The sequence below is a fragment of the Cetorhinus maximus genome, chromosome 18, assembly GCF_964194155.1.
Source record: "Cetorhinus maximus chromosome 18, sCetMax3.hap1.1, whole genome shotgun sequence".
Lineage (NCBI taxonomy): Eukaryota > Metazoa > Chordata > Chondrichthyes > Lamniformes > Cetorhinidae > Cetorhinus > Cetorhinus maximus.
The window spans coordinates 69382589-69408317 of record NC_135896.1 but is presented as its reverse complement, the minus strand read 5'-3'; the positions used below and the strand labels follow the sequence as shown (position 1 = coordinate 69408317).

Sequence of the window (25729 nt, the reverse complement as noted above, 5' to 3'; positions counted from 1 at the left end):
TCATTCTTGAACTTAGCTAAGCATTCATAATGAGCCCATTTGGCAACACTATCAACAGAAGCAAGCTGAACAGATGACCAGACATCACTTTTTCTAAATGGTACTGCTAGTTTTGTTTGACAGCATTATTATCTCGTGATAACTTGACCTTTCTTTGAAGTTTTTCCATGCCTCTGTTTATTTGGACAGGGTTAAAAGATTCTTCGATGAGAATTTCATTGTTTTTGCTTGACAGTTTTATGAGAAGGTAAGAGGGGTAATGTTTTTCAAAGGGAATGCTGAATGCCCTGATTGTTTTTTATTCCCAACTGGAGCTCGCCCATGGTTCATGATGCATCTGAAGAGCTATGAACTATGTCTCTTGCAAAAGCCTTTTTTGGCCTGAACTCCATTAAAGTTGCAGGTGGTCTGAAATTCCTACATCTGGAATGGAGCCGTCAAGGGCGGGAGTACTGCATGTGGGCTCAATACCCTTGCCCTTATCTTGCGCTGGCAAAAATTTCCGGAAACAAGAATGAGTTTGGAATCCAGGAATCGGGTCCCGGCAGCAAATTTTTAAAGCCCTTCCACCTGTGTTCCAAAACTGACGGCGGCATAAAAATCCCATCTGCTGTCTGGTCTTCTGGTGAAGTGCAGTTAAAAGACCAGGGTTAACTGGGTCAGGGCATATAGACATATTGAGTCTGTATTTTAATGTCTATCCATTATATAATGCTTTGATTTTATATTATTTATACTTAGAAAAACTTACAGTAATTTGGAAGGAGAGAGAAGTAAAGTTGTTTGGAGTATAGGTGTTTCTCTGCAATGCAGCTTGAAGAACTAGGAGACACAAAACTAAAAGTGCTACAGAACCACTGCTGCTGGGAGGATTTAATCACTGTGTGAAAATTTAGAGACAGTTTTATCACAAATGTAGACATAAGAATTTATCATGGATTACGTTAATAAAACTGGGACACCAGGAAATAACTACAGATATAAGATTATGGTATATTGTAGATGGACATATGAACCATTGAAAAGTTATGGTGCAGAAAGAGGCCATTCAGCCCATCATGTCTGCGCCGACCAAAAAGAGAAAAAAGAAACTAGCTGCTCATTTTAATCCCACTTTCCAGCATCTGGTCCATCGCCTTGCAGGTTACAGCACTTCAGATGCAGATCCAGGTACTTATTAAATGAGTTGAGCATTTCAGCCTCAACCATCAACTTAGGCAGTGAATTCCAGACGCCCATCACCCTTTGTGTGAAAAAGTTTTTACTCATGTCACTTCTAATCATTCTACCAATCACCTTTAATCTATGCCCCCTGGTAATTGACCCCTCAGCTAGAGGAAACAAGTCTTTCCTGTCTACCCTGTCTTGGCCCCTCATAATTTTGTACACCTCAATTAGGTCACCCCTTAGCCTCCTCTGTTCTAAGGAAACAACCCTAGCCTACTTAATCTCTCCTCATAGCTGCAATTTTCAAGCCCTGGCAACATTCTTGTCAATCTCCTCTGCACTCTCTCCAGAGCAATTATGTCCTTCCTGTACTGTGGTGACCAGAACTGTACACAAAATTCCAGCTGTGGCCTAACCAGTGTTTTATACAGCACCACCATTACATCCCTGCTTATGTATTCAATACCTCCATGTGCTTTCTTGTCCACTTTGTCCACCTGTCCTGCCCCCTTCAAGGACCTGTGGACATGCACTCCAAGATCTCTCACTTCCTCAACCCCTCTCAATAACTTCCTGTTTATTGAGTATTCTCTTGCTTTGTTTGCCCTCCTCAAATGCATTACCTCATACTTTTCTGGATTGAATTCTATTTGCCATTTCTCCGCCCACTCAACCAGTCAACAGCTATCCTCTTCACTATCAATTACATGTCCAATTTTTGTGTCATCTGCAAATTTCCCAATCATGCCGCCCACATTTAAGCCTAAACCATTAATATATACAACAAACAGCAAGGGCCCCAACCCTAAGCCCTGTGGAACACCACTGGAAACTGTTTTCCATTTGCAAAAACATCCATCGATCATTACCTTTTTGTTTCCTGTCACTGAGCCAATTTTGGATCCAACTTGCCACCTTCCTCTGTATCCCATGAGATCTCACTTTCCTGACCAGTCTGCCATTAGGGACCTTGCCAGATGCGTTACTGAAATCCATGTAGACAATATCCACTGCACTACCATCATCAATCCTCCTTGTTACTTCCTCAAAAAATTATATTAAGTTAGTAAGACATGATCTTCCCCTGACAAAACCATACTGACTATCCCTGATCAATCTGTACCTTTCTAAGTGGCGGTTTATTCCGTGTTTCAGAATTGTTTTCAATAATCTTCCCACCACAGAAGTCAGACTGACTGGCCTATAATTTCCTGGCCTATCCCTCGCACCTTTTTAAAATAATGATTCACAGAGCTCCAATCCTCTGGGACCTTGTCTGTACCTAGTGAGGATTGGAAAATGATCCTCAAAGCATTCGCTTCCTCCAACAGCCTGGGATACGATCCATCTGGCCCTGCTGATTTATCCACCTTCAAGGATGCTAGCCCCTTCAGTACTTCCTTTCTCACTATGCTTATTGTATCTAATATTTCACACTCCTCTTTTACTAGAATGTCTGCATCATCCCTCTCCTTAGTGAAGACAGAGACAAAGTACTCATTGAGAACCCTGCCCACATCTTCTGCATCAACCCACAAGTTATCATGTACATCTTTAATAGGCCCTACCTTTTCCTTCATTATTCCCTTGCTCTTTATGTACTAGTAAAACATCTTAGGCTTTTCTTTGATTTTACCTGCCAATATTTTTTTGTACCCTCTCTTTGCTTTCCTAATTTTCAATTTTATTTCACCCTTGTATTTTCTATACTGCTCTAGGCTTTCTACAGTATTACGTCTTTTGTGACTGTCATAAGCTTTCTTTTTCTGCTTTATCTTGGCCAATATGCTTCTGGATAACCAGGGGGCTCTAGTCTTGGCAGTAGTTGTGGGGACATGTCTACACTGTGCCCGTAAGAATCTCTCAATTATTTGACACAGATTTTCCTTCTAATAGCTGTATCCAGTCCACTCTCGGTAGTTTATCTCTCAACTTTATAAAATTTGTCTTCGCCCAGTTTAGAACTTTTACTCCTGTTCTATCTTCGTCCTTTTCCATAATGATGCTAAATCTAACTATATCATGGTCACTATCTCCTCACTGCTACTTCATCCACTTGTCCAGTTTCATTTCCTAAGACTAAATCTAGAATTCCACCCCCTTTCGTTGGGCTTGTTACCTGCTGGCTTAAAAAAGTTCTCTTGAATGCAGTTAAGCGACTGCATGGGATAACACAATTTTAATGAAATAAATTAATGCTGATTGGCTTTGCTTGTGTTTTTCTAATTCTGGCAAGTGGCCATGAGTAAGCAGAACACATCCTGTGGATTTCTTTACCTCACATGGCCAGAATTGCTGCCTGAACACAAAATTGTGCATAAAACGTTTCAAGAAATGGTGAATAATCAATTTTCTGACCGGATCTAGAGAGTAGCAAATCACTTACTCTCTTATGTTGAAAAAAGCAAATGGCTGTTATGAAAGTCACAAATGCATTTTTCTCTGACCGTGGCAAAAGTAAACTAACGCCCCCTCATCCTTCTCGACCTGTCTACAGCCTTTGATATGGTTGACCACATCATCCTCCTTCAATACCTCTCCTCTGTTGTCCAGCTACGTGGACTGCACTCAGCAGCTTCCATTTTTATCTATTTAATCATAGCTAGAGGCATCTGCAATGGCTTCACTTCCTGCAATGGCTTCATCTCTGGTGCCCCCCGCCCCCCGGTCAACCAGTGCCATTTCTCATCTGCATGCTGTTTCTCGGTGATGTCATCCGAAAACACAGCATCAGTTTCCACATCTACAGCCTCTAAATTGTCAGACAGCTTGTTGAATTCCTCCAACTAAATAGTGGGAAGACCCAAGCCATTGTCTTCAGTCCCTGGCCACTGACTCCATCTCTCTCCCTGGCAACTATCTGAGGCTGAAACAGAGCTGCTGAAACCCTTATCCATGGCTTTGTTACCTGTAGACTTGACTATTTAAATGCACTCCTGGCTGACCTCCCAAGTTCTACCTTCAGAAACCTGAAGTCATCCAAAACTCTGCTACGCAAGTCCAAATTCGCACCAAGTCTAGTTTACCCATCACCCCTGTGCTTCCTGATCTTAATTAGCTCCTGGTTAAGAAATGCCTCAATTTTAAAATTTCATCCTTGTTTTCAAATTTCCCCCATGGCTTTGATCCTTTAAAATCTCCAGCCTTACAATCTCCCGAGATATCTTTGCTCCTCACATTTTGACATCTTAAACATTCCCAATTTTAATCACTCCACCATTGGCATCAGCTGCCAAAGCTCTCAGCTCTCTTATAGAGGGAGGGAATTTCAGAACTCTTTACCTCTCTTTCCTTCTTTAAGATGCTTCTTTTGGTCATCTGTCCTGCTACACCCTTACATGGCTTAGTGTCAAATTTTGTTTGGTAACACCCTTGTGAAGTGCCTTGTGATATTTTCCAACATTAATGGTGCTGAATAAGTACAAGTTGTTGCTGTTTGTGGTGTGTATTAGATTTAAGACAAGAGAGTTTTATTTTGCTTTATTTTCTTTTTCTTGGAGAGACATTGGCAGTGGAAGTTATGGTAGATGTCAGCAGCCCATTCACTGTACCATTGATGTGGGATGATATCTACACTGAACAAATAACATGATGTAATCCTTATATAACCTTTTTAATGTCAGAATACTGTGGTTCATATAATGTAGAGACTAGTATTAATAAAAAATCTTAATCAAAGGAGTTCAGTGAAATGACTGGAACCTTTATGAATATTTTGCTGCCATTCTTCATAGCCTATAACTAATGTATTTCTGATTATCTCCTTTACAGAATCTGCCAGTGACTCGTGTCTTAGACAACCTAATAGAGATGAAATCCAACCCTGTGAGTAAAATTCCTAGCATTAAAATTGTAAGATCAGAAAGACAAGACGAAATTTAAAATTACCCCAATATCTTTACTTCACTCGAGAATATAGGTAGTCCTCGACTTTACGACGGTTGAGTTATGACGAATGGCACTTAACAATATTTATAAATTGGCACCCTGTTTTGACTTCCCCACGTCGGTTTCGACTTTATGAAGTTTTTTAAGATGTGTAAAGAAATTCTTACATGCAGCTGCAGATTCAAATATAGCAGATGTATTGGAAGGGGTAGTAGGTTGGGTGTCATTCCATCAAAGACACTTTTCTCATGGAACCCAACAAAAATATTTGTTAGAACTGGGCTTGAGGGGATCCCATGGCAATACGATCTATTTGGGCATACATTTGGGTGTTACTAAAACCAAACTCAACTGCACGAGTTGCTGAGTTCATAAATTCAATGAATACTGATTCACACAATGGAGACGGGTCTAGATCGCCATGATATAGTGCTCCTGTGGAAATGTCTATGGCTTCCTTGAGCAGTACATTGATGAATAGGCTAGCAATGTCAAGCGAGCACATGGACACGGCATTGCTATTGATATGAAAGTCCTATATGGTCTTGACAAATGTGAAGGAATCTTTCACCATTTATGTGGAAAACTTGCTCAACTGGTTGTAGCAACTCGCCCAACTATTTGGCCAATTCATGTTGAACAGAACCTGTCATAGATAAGAGGGCTGTGAGCCGTGAGGACGAATCTTATCATATATATCACCCGGCAACTCGTTGCTCTTAACGTCCAACAAGCGTTTTTTTTTAGCTTGCTTTCGAGCAAGGCTGTCCAGCCATGCTGAGTGGCAGGTCCAATGGATAAGCATTTGGACGCATCATTAAGAATAGTGTGCATTTTGTTGATATAGTCATGCTTGTTAAGGATGGCTATTTTAGTCCCTTTGTTGGGTTTACAGATATGTGTGTCTGGGTTGGCCTTGAGGCTTTGCAACGGTGCCAGACATTCATGTTGCATATGAAAATTGGGCAAGTCATTCTGAATCCCGCAATGTGCGTGTCAATATGCATGTAAGAATTTCCTTACTCTCTTGGGGCTCATTCCCCAGGGCAATTCATTGACCAATCAGAGTCAACCTGCCTGGTTTGAATTTAAAGAGATCTTAGCAGTTAACTGTCAGTCATCAGTTAACTGATTGATAGAGGCATTGCCATGGAGAATGCGCTAGAGTCCACTTGCCAACCAATCAGCACTTTCATCTCATGAAGTATAAATTGTTGTTCCCTTTACATTTGGTATTCGTGTAAATTGTCCTGATGAGTGCAAGATGAAAAGTTTTGACGACGTCTTTTTTCTGCAAACTCAAATTGATAATCGTCAGAAGTGCATAAGTTCTTTGTGTTATGACACTCCTGCAATAAACAATATCTGCCATATACATCTCAGAGCATTAGCCTGGACCTCTGGATTACTAGACCAGTGACATTACCACTAAGCACTGTCTTCCCTGTATCAATAATCTCATTTTGTCCTGTTTTGACTTGAAGAAATAAGTATGGCAAGAAAAAGGCAAAGGCTATCTGTCCCAAAAAGCCAAACAAAATCAATGATATAAATGTACAAGGGGGAAAGTTTGTGATGTGTACGAGGGGGAAAAGGCCTCAAGTTGTTTACATTAATTATATTGAATAATGGGGGATTCAGTTGGCTGGATGGCTAGTGTGTGGTTCAGAATAGCGCCAACAGCACTGGTTTGGTTCCCATTCTGGTTGGGTTAGAATTAGGACTGCCTCCTCACCCTGTCCCTGAGAGTGGAAGACAATGGCAAATCACCAATGAAAAAGCTGCCAAGGAAATGGCTCAGGATGAAACTTCAGCAGACATTGAGCCAAGGACCTGTCTATAGGCAGAGTGCACATGATGTATTACGATCCCTGTAGAGACCCATAACTTTAAAAAAAGAGATTTGAACTTCCAGTTAATAGCTGAAAGAATGACACAACCAGATTTCATTTTTAAAAAAGCTTTTACTGTAATCAGTGACTAGAAGCACTATTGACTAAGCAGAATCACAGAATTGTTACAGCTCAGGAGGAGGCCATTCAGCCCAGCATGTTTGCACCGGCTCTCCGAATGAGCAATTCACTTAGTGCCATTCTCCCGCCTTCTCCCTGTAACCCTGCACATTCCTCCTTTTCAGGTAACAGTCCCTTTTGAATGCTATGATTGAACCTGCATTCACTACGCTCTCAGACATTGCATTCCAGACCTTAACCATTCGCTGCATGAAAAAGTTTTTCTCATGTCACTTTTGCCTCTTTTGCCAATTACTTAAATCTGTGCCCCTTCATTCTCAATCCTGTCATGAGTGGGAAAAGTTTCTCCCTATCTATCCCGTCCAGACCCCTCATGATTTTGAATACCTTTCAAATCTCCTCTTAGCCTTCTTTCCTACAAGGAAAACAGTCCTAACTTCTCTAATTTATCTTCATATCTGAAGTTGGATAGGTTGGGGTTATTTTCCTTAGAACAAAGAAGGCTGAGAGGTAACTTGATTGAGGTGTACAAAATTACGAGGGGAATAGATGGATTGGACAGGATAAAATTGTTTCCCTTGGTGGAGAATTCTAGAACCAGGGAACATAGATTCAAGATAAGTGGCAGAAGGTGTAGGGGGGACATGAGGAAGAACTTTTCTACGCAGGGGCTAGTGGGTGTCTGGAATTCGCTGCCAAGTTGGTGGTAGAGGCAGAAACTTTAAACTCTTTTAAAAAGTACCTGGATCTGCACCTAAAGTGCTGTAAGCTGCAGGGCTATGGGCCGGGTGCAAGAAGGTGGGATTAGAAATGGTACCTGGGTGTCCTCGGGCTGGCATGGACAAGATGGGCTGAATGGCCTCCTTCTGTGCTGTAAGTTTTCCTTAATTGACCCGCATTTGTCCATATGAGTATTAATTTTGTCCTGAATTATTGCTTCTAGGGGTTTGCCCACCACTGAAGGCTACAGGAGGACATGGACTGGGACCTGAATATTAAAGCGTATAGGATATTTAGGAAGGACAAGAAGTGAGGAAAAGGTGGAAGGGTAGCTCTGTTAGTTGATGATGGTATTAGCACAATAGAGAGGGATGACCTAAGTTCAGGAAATCAGGATGTGGAAACGGTTTGGGTAGAGATGAGAAATTATAAAGGCAGGAAGTCACTCTTGGGAGTCATATACAGGCCTCCTAATAGTAACCACATAGGATGGAGCATAAAGGAAGAAATAATGAGAGCTTGTCAGAAAGGCATGGCGATAATCATGGGCAATTTTAATCTGCATATAGACGAGAAAAGTTAGATGGGCAAAGGTAGCCTAGATGAGAAATTCATAGAATGTTTCCGGGATAGTTTCTTAGAATAGCATGTTCTGGAGCCAACCAAAGAGCACGCTATACCAGGCCTGGTATTGTGCAACAAGATGGGATTAATTATTGACCTCATAGCGAAGGTGCCCCTAGGTAACAGCGACCATAATATAATTGAATTTTACATTCAGTTGAGGGAGAGAGGAGTGGATCCAAGACTATATTTTTAAACTTAAACAGGGGCAATTATAAGGGCATGAAAGCAGAAATGGCTGAGGTGAATTGGCAAATTAGGTTAAGGGATAGTTCAATAGAAATGCAGTGGCAAACTTTTAAGGGGGTATTTCAGAATACACAGAATAAATACATTCCAGCAAATAAGAAAAAGTTCAAGGGATGGACACACCATCCGCGGTTAACTAGAAAGGTTAACAATAATATCAAACTTAAAGAAAAAGTATATAATTGTGCTAGTATAGGTGGAAGGCCAGAAGATTGGACAGAATATGAGGAACAGCAAAGGGTGACTAAAAGATTAATGAGGAGGGAAAAATTAGATTATGAGAGAAAGCTAGCCAGAAATATAAAAACGGATAGTAAGGGTTTCTATCAATATTTTTTAAATGAGTTAACAAAGTGAGCATTGGCCCTATAGAAAGTGAGCCTGGAGAATTGATAATGGAAAACAAGGAAGTGGCAGATGAATTGAACAGGTATTTTGCATCAGTCTTCACTATAGAGGATACAAGAAACATCCCAGAAGCCACTATAAATCAGGAAACAAAAGGTAGGGAGGAATTCAGGAAAATTACAATCAGCAGAGAAGCGATACTGAGTAAATTGTTGGAGCTGCGGGCTGACAAGTGCCTGGGTCCTGATGGACTTCATCCTAGGGTCTTAAAAGAAGTGGCTAGTGAGATAGTTCATGCATTGGTTTTAACTTTCTGAAACTCCCTAGATTCAGGGAAGGTCCCATTAGATTGGAAGATAGAAAATGTAACTCCTTTATTCAAAAAGGGGGAGAGACAGAAAGTGGACAGAAAGAGAGACAGGCCAGTTAGCTTAACATCTGTCATAGGGAAAATGTTAGAAGCTATTATTAAAGATGCTATAGCAGGGCACTTGGATAAGTTCAAGGTAATCCGGCAGAGTCAACATGGTTTTGTGAAAGGGAAACCATGTTTAACCAGCTTATTGGAGTTATTTGAGGAAGTAACATATGCTGTGAATAAAGGGGAACCAGTGGATCTACAGTACTCAGATTTCCAGAAGGCATTTGATAAAGTGCCACATCAAAGGTTATTGTGGAAAATAAAAACTCATTGTATGGGGGTAACATTTTGGCATGGATAGAAGATTGGCTGGCTAATAGGAAGCAGCGAGAGGCATAAATGGGCCTTTTTCAGGTTGGCAAGGTGTAACAAGTGGCGTGTCACAGGGATCAGTGCTGGGACCTCAACTATTTACAATTTATATTAATGACTTGGATGAAGGGATGGATGGAATGGTCGCCAAATTTGCTGATGGCAGAAAACTAGGTAAGAAAGTAAGTTGTGAAGAGGACATAAGGAGGCTACAGAAAGATATAGATAGGTTAAGTGAGTGGGCAAAGGTCTGGCAAATGGAGTATAATGTAGGAAAATAAAAGAGTAGGAATAATAAAAGAGAAGCATATTATCTAAATGATGGGAGATTGCAGAGCTCTGAGATACAGAGGGATCTGGGTACACTCGTGCATGAATCGCAAAAGGCTATTATGCAGGTACAGCAAGTAATTAGGAAGGCTAATAGAATGTTATCATTTATTGCAAGGGGAATTAAATACAAAAGTAGGGAGATTATGCTTCAGTTATGCAGAGCTGTAGTGAGACCACATCTGGAGTACTATGTACAATTGGTCACCTTACTTATGGAAGGATGTAAATGCATTGGAAGCAGTTCAGAGAAAGTTTACCAGACTAATACCTAGAATGGGTGGGTTGTCTTATGAGGAAAGGTAGGACAGACTAGGCTTGTATCCGCTGGAGTTCAGAAGAGTAAGAGGCAATTTGACTGAAACAAAAAAGATCCTGAGGGGCCTTGACAGGGTGGATATGGAGAGGATGTTTCCTCTTGTGGGAGAATCTAGAACTAGGGGTCACCCATTTAAAGCAGAGATGAGGTGAAATTTTTTCTCTGATGGTCGTGAGTCTTTGGAACTCCGCTTCCACCGCCTTTTCAGGAACAGTGTTAGAATATTTTTAAGGCAGAGGTGGATAGTTTCTTGGTAAACAAAGGGTGATAGGTTAACGGGGGTAGGTGGGATGCCGATTTAAGGTTACTATCAGACCAGCCATGATCTTATTAAATGGCAGAGCAGGCTCAAGGGGGCGAATGGTATACTCTTGTTCCTAGCAAAACACTATTTTCTTATTGTAGGCAACTTGCAGAGAGGAACATTTCCCTTTTTATATTTATCACACATTGCACTCTCAATGGAATTACAGTCCTTATAGCAAACAGTTGCTTCCAGCTCCCAATGGGATCCCATATCCCCATTTCGCGGAGTAGTGACTTTGAGGCGCTTTCTTCAAAAACTTATGGAGGGTTCCTTAAATCTACATCCAACAGTCAAGCCTGTTCCAGTGATGATTCTTGCCCTGGCCATGACAGAATGGTTCTCTCAGAATCCTTAACTAGCTGCAGGATGCACCTCCTCAACTGAAGACTGTCCCCTTCACCTCGAATACTGTGTCCAGTTTTGGTCTCCTTATGTAAGGAACGATGTAAATGCATTGGAAGCAGTTCAAAAAAGGTTTACTAGATTTGTAGCTGGACTGAGGGGGTTGTCTTATGAGGGTAGGTTGGACAGGCTGAGCTTGTTTTCCACTGGAGTTTAGAAGAGTCAAGGGTGACCTGCTTGAAGTATATAAACTCTGGAGTAGATGAGGAAAGGGTGTTTCCTCTTGTGGGTGAGTCCAGAACTAGGGGGCACTGTTTTCAAATTAGGGGTCATCCTTTTAGGACAGAATTTTTTCCTCTCCAGAGGGTTGTATGACTTTGGAGCTCTCTGCCTCAGAAGGCGGTGGAAGGGGTGCGGGGGAGTCATTGAATATTTTTAAGGCAGAGGATGATAGACTCTTGTTAGGCAAGGGAATCAAAGGTTATCGGGGGTAGATGAGAATGTGGAACTTGAAACACAATCAGATCAGCCATGTTCTTATTGAATAGTGGAGCAGGTTCGAGGAGCCAAATGGCCTACTTCTATTATTTCTTACGTTCTTATATCACTCCTGCATCCAGCTGTGGTAGCTCACAAAGTCAAAACAGTCTCTTCTCTCAGCTGCGACAGAATTGCTGTCTGTCAGTTATGCTCATTGATATGTAGGGAAGCCCATAACCTGACCTCAAAAAATCCTTTCACTGCCCTCATCCCTATGATAACGTGAAACCCATTAACCTTGCATCCAGGAAGAAATGCTGATTAGCTATTCTTGACCCCAACTCTTTTTCATCTTAGAAGTAAATGGACAATTTACAGCACAGTTGTTTACCACCCGATACCTATGATATCTTTCTGGGACTTTAGGAGACTCTGGGCAGAATTTAGTTCTCGATGGGCGGACGGGCAGCCGAACCTTGCCACCGAAACAGGCGCCGCCGCCATTTTGAGTGGGTGGGCTGCCCGACGGGAAGCGCTATGCATTTCCTGTGCGGGGGGGCGGGGAATTCCCCAACTGTCAAAGTGCGCTGTTTCGCGCATGCGCGCGAAAGAGCACACTGCTCCCTGAGACTAAGTGCTGTCTCAGGGAGATTGGTGACAGTTTAAAAAACCTCAAAAATAGAAAAATAAAATAATTATTAACATGTCCCCCTCATGTGACAATGTCACACGAGATGAGACATGTTAATAAATATGACATAAAGTTTATTAAGGATTTTCAAAACGGACATAAAACCTCATCCCGCCAGTGGATGAGGTTTCATGTTTTTTCTATTGCCCACTGGGGCTCTTGTCCTTAAGGTTGGACGGGCAGGGCCTTTAATTGGGTTAATTATCCTGTTAATGGCCTCACTTGGCCATTGACAGGTCGGCGGGCGGACAGCTGATTTCGCTGTCCGCCCACCTTCCTGAATATTTAAACGGGGCAGGGTGACGTCGGGTGTTCCTCCCAATGTCATCCCGCATCATTTTATGCATCGGCGAGCGGGCCCCGCCCCCTGCTCATCAACAGCAAAATTCTGCCCTCTGAGTCTACTCATTGTGAACTCAGAGACTGCTGCCATTTTCTCCAAGAGTAAAGACCCAATAAAACAATGTAAGCCTTTCTTTGATGTACAACAATCAAACCACCCAAGCTTACTGTCAGGCAGACTTTAGAACAGGCCACATGATCCCCTTTATTTACCCTAAATTTTAAGATACGGCCCCCAAACATCAGAATCTCATAAACCCCTCAATTGTAGCATACTTCCTCCCACAACTCAAAGAATAAAAAGTTAGCGCCATAGTGATGAGTTTGCATAAACACTATCCAAAATTTCTAAAGATTTAAATCCAAGATTTAAAGTCCTTTTTATGGCCACTTTTAAAGCATTTCATGTTGTTTCCATGTCCTCTTGTTAAAATATGGCACAATTGATTCAGTCTGGGAAACTTTGTAAGGAACAATATTGCTGACACCTGATTTTTGAATACCAGCAGATGTAAATTGTAGAATCAGAAGAAATTCTCTATCATAATGCTTTTTGTCCCCTGTATTCAGTATTCCCTTTTGTATTCCTTTGGAATCAACCTGTGAACCACTTGGCCCAGGTTTTAATGTTTAATCTCCATTTTCTTTCATGGCTGGAGGTTTTTTAATGTCTCATTCCACAAAAGCTATTTCAGCTAGGCATCATTCTCCTGCTTCTCCTTCACTTTTCTTTTTTAACTGCTATCACAGTTTTCTACATTTTATGATTTTTGCCTCCCACTTCGTACAAGTTTTGTCAAATTCTTTCCGAGCAAGAGCCACAGCTTCTTCATTTTAAGATTCATTTTCTACTCGAAAACTTCAATCTGGCCCTGTTGTTCTGCTGCATCAGTGTTAGCTACAAACAAATATAAAAGCAAAATACTGTGGATGCTGGAAACCTGAAATAAAAACAGAAAATGCTGGAAAAACTCAGCAGGTCTGGCAACATCTGTGGAGAGTAAAACAGAGTTAATGTTCCGAGTCCAATATGACTCTTCTTCAGAACTGAAGACAGCATCCGCAGTATTTTGCTTTTATTTCAGTTTGTTTACATTTGACTTGAACCCTTTGTATGCTCGAAGGAGGTTTCAACGATTTTTTTATTCTCCAAAGTCTGTGCTTTTGATTCTTTGGACACATCTTTAGTTGAAACTTTCTGCAGCAGGATTACAAATAGTCCCTGATTTTTTTGGTATAACATCAGTTTCAATGAACTTGCCTACCATCCCTGCAGATGACAACACTCTGTCTTCAGCATGGTCATTCCCTAGAATGAAATTGACACTATTAATAGGTAATTCTGATACCACCCCAACAATAACAGACCCATCAACTAAAGCACAGTTTAAATTCAATCCACACAATGGAACAATTTCCATTAATACCCTCTCTGGAGAGAAATTCACTTCTTTTGCTAACACCAAGCTTTGCGACAACCCCATATCCTGAAGGATAACAATCTTTTTGGCTCCTTTATCAGACTAGAATAGTTACTTCAACCTCAGATATAAAACTCCCATAATCTTTTATGCACCGACTTACGCTCACTGTAAATACATTAGTACATTAGTTGGTATCAATTTGTTACAAACTTCACTCACTGGCACAGCATTCTCTGGAGTAGACACTGCTACCAACGCCATCAGCTTAGCTTTCAGCTTCCAGCAATTGGCTTTCACATGCTCTGTCTCTCTGCCAAAAGTAATATGTTGGTTTTCTTGAATCATTTTTATCTCCCTGTCTCTTTCACTACTCTGATAAACATCTGTCTTTTCATTTCTACTATTCCCCTCATTATAACTGGCATTCTGTTCACAATCAACTTATTTATCTTTCCAGCTTCTGTGTGGGTTTGCAAAGATTTGCTACCACTTATGTTTTTGTGGGATAAGTTGTAGCTATCAGCTAAAACAGCCGCCTCCCTTATATTAGAAACTTTATAGTCTTCTAGGTGGGACTTGATTCCTAAAACAATACTATTTTTAAATTCCTCCATTAACAGCATCTGTTTAAGGTTTTCAAAATTCTGTTCACGCTTCATCGACTTTTGCCATTGATAAAATGCCATCACATTTTCTCTAGCAAATTGCACAAAAGTCTGATTCTGTCTCTTCTTCGTATTTCTAAATTTTTGCCTATAAGCTTCTAAAAGTTAGTTCATACACATTAAGCAAAGCAGTCTGAACTGTCATAATCTGCAGACTGTTTTTCCGAAAGGGTTCAATAAACCTCCTATGCTTTTCCTTTCAAAACACTTTATAATAAGATTGTCCAAATTTCTTGTGGCCATTGTAACTTCAGAGCAATCTTCTCAAAGGAGACAAAATACATTTCGGCTCCTTTGAATTTAAGCACTAGGCAATTATTGCTGGCCAAGCCAAAACCCAGAGTTAAATCTGACCCACCAACAAATCTGCCTGATATTCCTTGTTCAGGTAATTGAAGCTTTGCCTTATTAGTTTAATTTCCTGGCTTACCTTTCTTCTTTGCAGTTCAAGGCTTCCCCTTTTTTATTAATGCTTTGAAATTCTAATTAAAGTTTTCATATTTCTCTTCCTTCTCTTTCTCTTTCTTTTTATATTGAAAACCACTGTGAAATCTTGTTCATTTAAACTTGAGCAAATCACAGCATACCCATCTCAATCTGTGAACTCGAAATCCCAGAGGAGCCTGCAATTTTGTTCCAACCTTCATAGAGACCTATAGCTTTTGAAAAAGAGATTTCAACTTCCAGAAGAATGACATGCCAAGATTCCACGTTTTGAAAACTTTTACTATTGTCATGATCAGAAGACATGAAGGAATATATATCTACGTCACCCTGCTACTTTATAAAATTACTATTTTTATTTTAAAAATGGACATATGGCTGGACTGAAAATGGTTGCCACTAACCACAAGATGGTAGCTCTGGAAGTTTCTGAGCAGTCTAAAAGTGGACAAAGGCTAACACATCAAACCCATGGAATGTAATATTGCTTATATAAACATTCCAGCCAAGCCAACACAAAGGATAGTTTGCACCACCCAGCTATGGACAAAGGCAGAGCTATTTGTGACTCCTCATCGCCAATGTTGTGTTAATGGTTCTACAGTGGGTTTTAACCAGGGGAACCATGTTAGCTGAACAGCTCGACTCAAAACCACCCTGTCACATGACTGAGACTTGAGCTGTTTGAATTGCTTTAATTATACAGCTTTCGGATTCCATCTTCAGTCTGTTATTTAACATCTGACTGGCAGGCCACACACAGCAAGCTCTGGCCAGGTTGGACAACTGACCCCCATCTAACCTGATTCTACTGGCAAGATTTTGTACTATCGCCTACAGAACTGATTCAATCCCTGCATACCAACTTTATCTTGGGACATCAACACCACTGGAAAAGTGAATCTTACATCACGAGTTTTCAGCCAGCCAAACTCTGTGAGAGAATTCCTCATTGGACTTTGATTTGGGACTCTGGACTCACGTGAAACCATAATTCTTATTTTTATTGTGGTCTTTGCCCTGAACCTCTTTCTTTCCCTTGTCCCTTTTTTATTGTATAAATCCAAAATGGGGCAGATATTGCGAAACCCCTTTCCGCATTTTGTGCGTGTGTAAAATAAACCAGCCCTCTTATTTTGCATTATCTTGAGTTTGCTGTGGGGTTATTAGTAGAGGATTGAGTCACTCCAAACCGAAGGGGTGGGGAACATACTGTTCTAAATTAAGCCCCTCCTGTCCATAACACCAAAACCAATGACTAAAAGCACTAATTCACAATTTTTATTTTATAGGCAACTTTAAACTACAGAGAGTAATGTTGCCCTCTTTAATCACACATTGTGCTCTCCACAGAAAAAGAGTTCTTATAGCAAAGTGTCCACAGTTGTTCCAAGCTTCCAATGGATTTCTGTATCCCCGAATCGCCTTGTAGTAACTTCGATTGACCATCTCCAGACCCTTTCCTCAGTTTTCAGCAAGATCCTTAAATCCACCACCAGCAATAAAGCCTGTTCTTATGATTGTTCTCACCTCTGGCCATGCCGAATGAATCTCCTGGAATTCTTAGATGGCTGCAGGATGTGGCTCTTCGACCAGAGACCATCGGTCTCCCACATTTGTTTGTGGTAGCTCACAAAGCCAAAATAGCCTCTTCTCCCTGCTGACCATGTAGAACTACTATCTGTCTGTGATATTCATTTTGTAGAGAAGCCTACCTAATCCCAAAAATGGCTTCCTCTGTTCTCTTCCCGATGACAACATGAAACCCATTAACCTTTGCATCCAGCTAGAAATGTTGTTTGGTATTCTTGACCACAATTCTCTTTCATCTTGGAAGTAAATGGACAGTTTACAGCACAGCTGTTTACAACCTGATGTCTGCAATATCTTTCTGGGACTTTGGGGACTCAGAGTCTACCCATTGTGAACTCAGAGACATTGCCATTGTCTCCAAGTATAAACACCTTGCACCTTTTTCCCAGCAAAACAATCTAAGCCTTCCTTTGATGCCTAACAGTCAAACCACCCAAGCTTATTGTCAGGCAAATTTCAAAGCAGGTCACATGACACTCCCTTCATTTACCCTAAATGTAAAGATACGTTCCAGATCTCCCATCTAGCCTTTAAAATGACAGAAAATGCTCCTCCACGGTTATACTTCAATCTGTCCCTTGAGTGGACACTTCAATCTCCAGGAACCAGTCCAAAGTCATTCTCCACTTCCAATGGCTTGCTTCCTTTTCCCTTTGCCAGCCAGATAACTTATATTCCCCAAAGTGACTCTCAAGCTGAGGGTTACCCTGGAGATTCCTTCCTCTAGCTAAATCTAAGCAAGTCTTCCAGCCTCATTTAAACCCTCATAAATTTGGTCTCTTCAATCTGAGCATGAGCTCCTATCCACACTCTGTGTGGTTAACGATAGAGACCGGCTGCCTCTATTTCTCGTTTTCTCTCTCTTAGATTCTTGCTGACTCATCTGCCCATGAGGTACAGGGACATCTTAAGAAAACCTCTGTAATGCAATCCTACAATGGCTTGCTATGTACTCTTCCCCTTCAAAGCCCATTTCTATGGTAACGTGAATCGCATCCTCAAGACCCCCAGCTTCCTTCTATCTTGAAATTAAACAGACAGTTTAAAGTATAATCATTTACAAAACCTGACATTCTTAACACCTCCCTGTGACTTGGGAACTAACAGTATGTTCACCATCAGCACAGCTGACTTGGTCATTGCTTGCAGGCCTGAATATCTCACACCTTCTTCCCAGTAAGGCAACCTGGGCTTCCCCTTAAATTTTAATAACCAAGCAGCCCGAGCTTGTTGGATAGAATTCAGATCAGGACACATGAGCCCCTTCATCCCTCCATTTTTTCTTAAATTAAAGAAACAATCCCAAAACACAAGCATCTTACGAAGTGCACATTCGTAACAATGATCTTTACTTTGTCCTGCTTTGTTACTGATGTTGAAAATAATGTGAATTAGGCATAAATAGAAAGAGAGTTACCAGTGGGCAGAATTTTCCCAGATTTACACTAAGTGCAGGGGGTAGTGGGTGGGTAAAAGGGAGTCCTACCTGCCGACAAAAATGGTGGATTTTCACACCATATTGTCCTGAGCCCGCCTCTGGTGGTCACATACGCTTGGTGAGCGGAAGCCTTTGCGTTTGATGACGTCCACCGAGTGTAGCGACAGAGACCTGAGCCCCCCCCATGAGTGCAGTCAATCACACCCTGCACCTGTGGGAATCTCGAGATCAGGGTGAATCCAATGGCCCTTGCATCCTGCCTGCCCCAGTCCCGGGTGAAATGCATAAAGTTGTGTGCCGTGGAGAAAATGGCATCCGTGACCTCATGGATGTATTTATGGGTGGCGGATTGTGAAATCCCACAGAGGTCACCTGTGGAGCCTTGAAAGGAGCCACTGGCAGAGAAATTGAGCGCCGCGGTAAGTTTCACAGCCACTGTCAGTGGATGCCCTCCATGTCCCCTTTGCGCTAGGCCCTGCAGTAAGTGGCAGATGTGAGCCACCAGGTCCTTAGATATGCGCAGTCGTCGATGACACTGGTTCTCAGTCTTCTGAAGGAATGGTAGGCGACGTCCATAGACCCTTGGTGTTGCTAATCGCCGATCAGCCAAGGCTCGTTGTCACTCCTGGGTAGCGTATGCGGGACCCCCTGCTGCCCCTTCTTCATGAGGTTGCTGCTCCTGCCTTTGAGCAGCCAGGAGCCTCAGTCACCCTCTCCTCCGTCTTCTGCGGTCACTGTAAGCCATCAGGCATACAGCTAGGTCACCAGGATCCATGATCCTGATGTGGTCTTCCTGCATGAAAGAGAGAGAGGCGTGGTTATCATGGCTGTACTTAGCACCTTTCCTGGCCCTGTGTGCCCGCCCCTTAATGCTTCCCGGAGAGTGCTGGTCACCCCTCAGTTGGTCAGAGACGAGTGCGCTGCATGGCTGCCCTGTCAACTTGCGACATGGGGGACACTGGTCCAAACCGGGATGCTGAGATTGCAAGGGGCAGTGAGCACCTCCAGCAGTGACTGCTACATGGCCAGCATTGGCGAGGAGATTGTACAACGTGTGCAGTCCAACTGCTCCGCAGTCCAATAAAGTGGTGGCGGACATGAAGTCTGTGTTGGGGGGGTGGGAGTGGGTGGTAAGGTATGGAGTGCTTGGCGGCCCTTTGGTGCCTCCACTTTGCTTGCATGGGCGGGCAGGCTAGGAGCCTGACCCCAGTCATATCACTGTGACCGCGCCTGCCTGATGTGTCTCAGTTGCAGAGGCATGGTCAGTTTATACAGGTGTCCCTAATGCTTCCCTTGCTTACCCTGACCTCCATCTCGATTGCCTGTGCACGGAATGCAGCGCCAGGGCAGCCCTTGGACCCCCCCTCCCCAACCCCAGCAGTCATGTCCGGGGCCAGACATCAGTTACCGCCAGTGCCCCTGAGTCCTGTAAACACAGGTGAGCTGTGGAGAACGCTGCTGCTCACTCACCTCAGTTCCCCCCAAAGTGAAGGCTGCCAAGTGCACGTCGCCTGTGTGCTGTTGTGAAACATGTCGGCGTGCTTTCCCACAGACGTGGACGGACAATACAGCGCGGTTCCAAGAGCCTGGCGGGATGGCCTTTTAATTATATGCTGATGTATTACAGTTAGCTCCCTGCCGACCGATGGCAGGAAACGCGGCCAGTTGTCGGCGTGCTGAGTGCACAATCACAATCTGCCTTCACACTGTTATGAATCAGGTCACACCATATTTTCCACACACGTCAACTATTGCGCCCACTACCAGCGGGCTCGGAAAATTCCACCCAATAAATCATATTCGATCACTTTGGTTGTTGTGTCATTTACTAGCCTGTCAACACATTGAATAAGGGAGTTAGAATGGAATTACTTCTGCAGCCTGCCACATGATGAGTTGCAAACATTTGCTGTACACCCAGAAAAAGCAGCTTACTGGAGGATGGGAACAATTGGAAAGTCTTCCCAGGCTACTACCTTGCATCTGCATTAACAGAGTTCTGGGCAAATTGTAATCATGCTCTGTTCTGGGGAATTCAAATAGGGAGCAAAATAAGCTTAACTTTTGTTTAAACTAATGCCACTGATTATGATGATTATTTTGGTACATTTCATTTTAATTACTATATGTTTAGCGATCAGTTAGGTGAAGCATCTTTTAATTTAGCCAACTGATTGCAACAGGCTTTGGATGAATACTTCAATTCCTGGCACCTAATATAACTAAGGAAGTCTTTTTGAGATGTGTAATGAATATTTTAGTGATGGGTTGCTGGTCCTATCATCTGTGGAATGAATTAAACATCCGAACACCAACTTACTGCACAGTTTGTTTCAAGCCTAGTGACACGATCAATTCTCATTTTACATGTTGATGTCATGAATCAATGCATTTTTAAATTTAAGAAAATCTGCTCTTTAACGATTGGAAAAGTTTAGGTTTGTGCAAAGTTGAAGCTGAAGCTCAAAAATTTAAATCTTAACAGTTAACTGCACCTGCACTTCCGTGACTTTGTAACAAAGTAGGTCAGAGCTGGTGAGCAATCAGTTACTCAAATTGCCAGTCCAATTTTGGTAGGGACCAAGGTGAAAATTATTAATGATTATTAATTGCACTACAACATAATGCAGCAATTCTGCAAAATTGTTTCCCTGCCAATGCCCCCCAACCCTCCCCCTTTCCCCCACCACCCATCAAATTCCTTTCATTCAGTAATTCTAGCTCTGGACTAAAATCCAAAATGTTATTTCTATAGGAAACTGATGACTACAGATATTTTGATCCAAAAATGCTTCGTGGCAGTGAGAGGTAAGTTCAATATGATTTACTACATAACAGCAAATGTATGTGATATCTAAAGAGCAAATATTCAAAATTTTATAAAATGGGATGGATGTTGTAAGTTAACAGAATTTGTGCAGTGGAAGGTTTTAAAAAAATGTAAAACTGGTTGTGTAAAAGAAATTGCAATTAATTTGCAATGAAATATATCTTTGCAATATTTATTTTTTCCATGTAGCAGAGTATAATTTCAAAGGAGCATTCCAGTTAAGAGCACTAATTTTAAAAGCCTGTTACAAGAATTATAAATTTGAATACCCTTTGGCATTTTTCCTTGACTTCTTAAACACACTTTTTGTGAGGAAGTACTTTCCCTAACAGATAGAGATTAACAATAAATCATTTTAGAATTTTGGTGCCATCCACTGTTCATTTCACCTGCTGACATGGTGTCACCAGGCTACTGCAGCAAATCTTCATCTTTCTAGTGCACTACATTATTAAAGATTAGCTTGTTTCTTAGTGTACATTAAAACCCCTTCTGTACTGGATTTCCCATGAATCAATGGATAAATGAACCATAACGAGTAGCACTGAGCCATACCATTGACACAAATTACAAGCTTATTCCCTGGTCTGGCTGATTTTGAATGAGACAACTGTGAGGGAACTACCGTTCGCATCAATGTTCTTGGATTTGTATGGTAACAATAGGGAAATCAGTCATGGTTCCTATTCCTTACCACTATCTCATGAAGTTAATCAAAAATTTGTGCCTTTGTGGACATACATTGTCAAGGTGATGGGATACAGCTGTGACATGCCTGCAGATGTTCATTATCTTAACTTCCATTTGAAGAATGACCATTTCAAAAAGGTGCCAAAGATCTACCAACACCTGTAGGATCATACCCTAGCATGAATTACCACCTTCAGAACAGAGGAGCAAAACTTCAGATTAGGGGAAGCAAAACTTTACTGATTGTCTGGTAACAATGATGAATTGGCAAAATATCCTTTGGAAAAATATGCAGTTTCATAAAGATAGGGATAGAAGCCTGAAGTTCTCAAAGGTCTAGGTTTACCTATTGCTATAAATCACATTTAAAAAAAACAAAACTGGTTTAACATAATTCTTGAACACATCTCACGAAAAAGTAACCTCAAATTTGCAGCAGTATGCCATGAGATAAATTAGTTGGCATACTTTATATTTTAAAAAATTAAGTTTTGCATGGCATAGATATCTTTTTGATTTTGATGTATGAGCTTGAGTTTAAATTGTGATAGAATTGTGAGGAGTGGTATTTAATAAAGTACAACTTTTTTGAGCAGTTCTCAGTAATATTGTGATTGTTAGAAGGATTAGAGGGGACGTGAGGAAAAGCTTTTACACCCAGAGGGTTGTGGGTGCTTGGAATTCACTGCCTAAATTGGTGGTTGAGGCTGAAACGTCAGCTCATTTAAAAGGTACTGGACCTGCACCTGTCGTGCTGTGTGCACTGTAACTTTTCTATGGTTCTACATTTGATGCATGCGAAAGGCCAGAGTTAGTGATAGCATTATGATCCTGCTAATATGTTATAGATAAAAAACATTAAAGTTATTGTACAATTGCTTGGTTGACAAGTGGCTAATCAGTTTCAATATAAAATGTCTAATCATCATTTGTCACCCCAAGTCTGAATGGGATTATAAGCAATTGTTACACAATATATATGTGAATAAATGGATTTAGAGTACAACATTTTGGCTTTCTATGTACTCTAGTATCATTTACCAAACTAACTTTATAAACACAATGAATGTTAAATTATTTTTAGATAATATAAGGATTGTCTAAACTTTTCAAAATCCAGAAATATGATCCATTGATGGGCACCTCTGATCATTAGGCAACCAAAAATCAATATCCATCAAATGCATGCTATTAATCAAAGGACATGAAATTGTGAAAATGTGCATGAAATCTTAAATAACTTTTTTAATGGTATTAATTAATAGGGTTTAATTTTTTTGATGCTTCATGTATTAATAACAAAATAGTAAAAACTTTCGTCCAAGTCCGAATGAGCGTGCTGCTTCCTAACTCTTTTATGTTTGAGCACAAATCTGCATTCATGCTGGTTACATAGCCCAAAGTTCTACATGTATATGGGAATAACTGAAAGCTGGTGAAAATATAAAGGAAATTTCAATTTTACAATATTTTTCCTGTAAAATATATTTTCAGTCTAAGCATTTTCCAATGACTAGTTTGTACTAACATTCTGTCAATAACTTTGTTTGCAGCTCTGTTCCAAGAAACAAGCATCCATTCCAAGAGGTAAGTAGGTTTCTCAGTTTCTCATGTAATTTGGAGGTACTGGACTGACTTTGAAAACTGCCTTAATGAGTTCTGACATAGGCATTAGGGACTTTGGAGAACTGACAGGATAACTGCAACTTTTAAGCAACCACAACCACATTGAAAATATTAAATTTTGAATCTGCAAATAAAACGTCATCTCAAATGAGGAATTTCATGAAGAGAAGTGACCACTTGTTTTGTAGCTGCAAGGAAACATAGTTGGAATTTGCTGCCAATTTCTCCTGCTGTCAATTTATGTACCAACATTTCATTCTGACTGTATGTTTCAAAGTTTATTAGCATTTTATTCTGATACTTAACAGTTGATGGAAATTGCATCAGTGCATAGTACCTTCAGTCTGCAAACATATTACAAAACTGTAGAAGATTTATAATTAAATAGTTGCACTTAATTTTATTTTTGAAGTCACCTCTCTAGCTATGGCCCCAAATTTCCTGGATCATAGTTGAGCAGAAATTACGCTGAAATTTACACCAGTTTCTGCACCAGTATTTCTGACAGAACCTTATGCTGAATCTTGCTGTGGAGCTCATTAGCCTCAACCTCTGATGTTCCTTTTCCTCCTGCAACATTAAGTACAACATTCGGAAGGTCATGCCAGTTGTTTAGTCCTTCTGAATGCACAGGGTCGGGAGTATCTGAAAAATTCTGTGTGCAGTGAGACTAAAAGCACTGTGGTTTAATGTAAGCCTCGATAAGAATTTTAGGTAAGATTCTCCTAAATTTTTAGGTATAAATCTATATCAGTGTACCCTGCATCAATCCAGGAAACAGCATGAAAATCCAGCAAACTGATTGGCCTTTTGTGTAGGGTTTGAAGCTTTGTGGATAAACAACAGTGAATTTTATCAGGTGTAGCCCTAAAGTGATGCAAATGATCGAGGAAATTTGCAAGTTGTATTGTTTCAGTGCAAAGCTGTTGTACCTTGGCAGCAGAGAGGTGGGTGGGGTGCCGGCACAATGGCAAGAATGGCAATTCTTATGCCGCAGTTAGACCAAAAATTTCCAAGAAATTCAAGGCCAAATTTGGTGGAAGTTTTTAAATCCATCCACTGCACTTTTCCCAATGCTACCAATTTTCTTCCTGTGTTTTCCTGAAGCAAGTTTTCTGTTCTTTGCAGATTGCATTGTGAGTAAGGTGCAAAAAAGCAGATTAGAGAAAATAATTGTACTGCTCAGCTAATTCACTTTCCCATTCCGTTTATTACCTATGGGAGAAAATTAGGTTTTATCATTTGTTATATGGATCGAAGCTTAAAACTTAATTTCAGGATAGCAGTTACACAATAGCTATTGCCACAATGACTGCAGCTTCAAATACTTTCTGTACATATATCAACAATCTTGATGAATGTTGCAAGATTCAGTGCTTAAACAATTTTCTTTTTGTTTTAAGGCCCCAGTTTTGAATTCCAATATTTATCCAACCATAGCCAAATTTATAGTTGTTATTTTCCTTAACCTATACGTGCTTGAAGTATCTAATTCATTCCTAAGATAGTTTGGACTCTTATGAAAATGATGGGTTGTAAGATAACGCAAATCTGCACATGAAGAAATCTATTGCATTTCAAAGCACAATGAGAGAACATATCCTCGACCAAGATTCGAGGTAATATTAGGACAGTGAGAGAATGTGTGAGCCATGTGAGCTATTAGGAGCTCAGTTTTCAATATCCAGCACTAAATTTAAAATTCATTCACTCTTTGGATCAGCCAAAGTCAGATTATTAGAGGTTAATGGAAGAGTTATAGATACTTTTGAAGGTGGAGGGAACTAGAAGGGTCTTCCAGAATTGTAGTTAATGGCAGTTGGAAGGCCAACAAGAGAAGCTTGGAGAAATGGATTCCAGGTACAGGGTGTTTTTATGGCAAACAATGAGATTGAAGCTGACGCTCTCAATGTTGCCAGGTGTAAGTAAGTAGTGTTAAGGATTATTGGAGTATCAAATTTGAAGCTCAGCTCTAAGTCAAGCAGAGTGCTGTGATATTGTCAGCCTGGTTCAGTTGTGACAAAAATAGGGCCAGTGTCAAGACATTGAGAGATTCCTGCAGGGGCTGAAAACAATATCTTTATTATTCCTGATATTTGGTTGGAATTTATCATGGCTTAATGTCAGACAGACAGTCTGACAGCACAGAAGCAGTACAAGGAAATGATGCAGGAGTAGAAAGGGGTTCTAACCATGCATATGGTTTCTGTGACTGTACCAAGGAATGATAGATAGATGAAGAGGACCACGCCAAGAATGGATCTTTGTGCAACTCTGAAGATGACAGGTGGATGGATAAGCTATAGGTGAGAGACACACTTGTTGCATTGGGACTATTTGGCAGTGGAGAAACAGTGAAGACGGATGGCATTGTGAACTGCTCTGATAATCCTGATTCTAGGGATAAGACAACCCATGAAAAATGGCTGAGGGGACTGAGTCACTGGAAAGCTTAACATTGTTTAAGACAAGCCTGGCAACTGAAGGTAAGGCCAGTTGTGGGCCA

General features: G+C 41.0%; 1 protein-coding gene across 2 annotated transcripts in view; it reads left to right on the top strand.

Moving 5' to 3' along the window:
- scfd1 (sec1 family domain containing 1) overlaps positions 1 to 25729 on the top strand; it is a 222859-nt gene that overhangs the window by 169553 nt on the left and 27577 nt on the right. For both annotated transcript variants that reach the window (XM_078562864.1, XM_078562863.1), the window contains exons 20-22: positions 4939 to 4992; positions 20833 to 20885; positions 23151 to 23184. In XM_078562864.1, coding sequence (XP_078418990.1) covers positions 4939 to 4992; positions 20833 to 20885; positions 23151 to 23184 — 141 coding nt within the window. The remainder of the gene's footprint in view (positions 1 to 4938; positions 4993 to 20832; positions 20886 to 23150; positions 23185 to 25729) is intronic.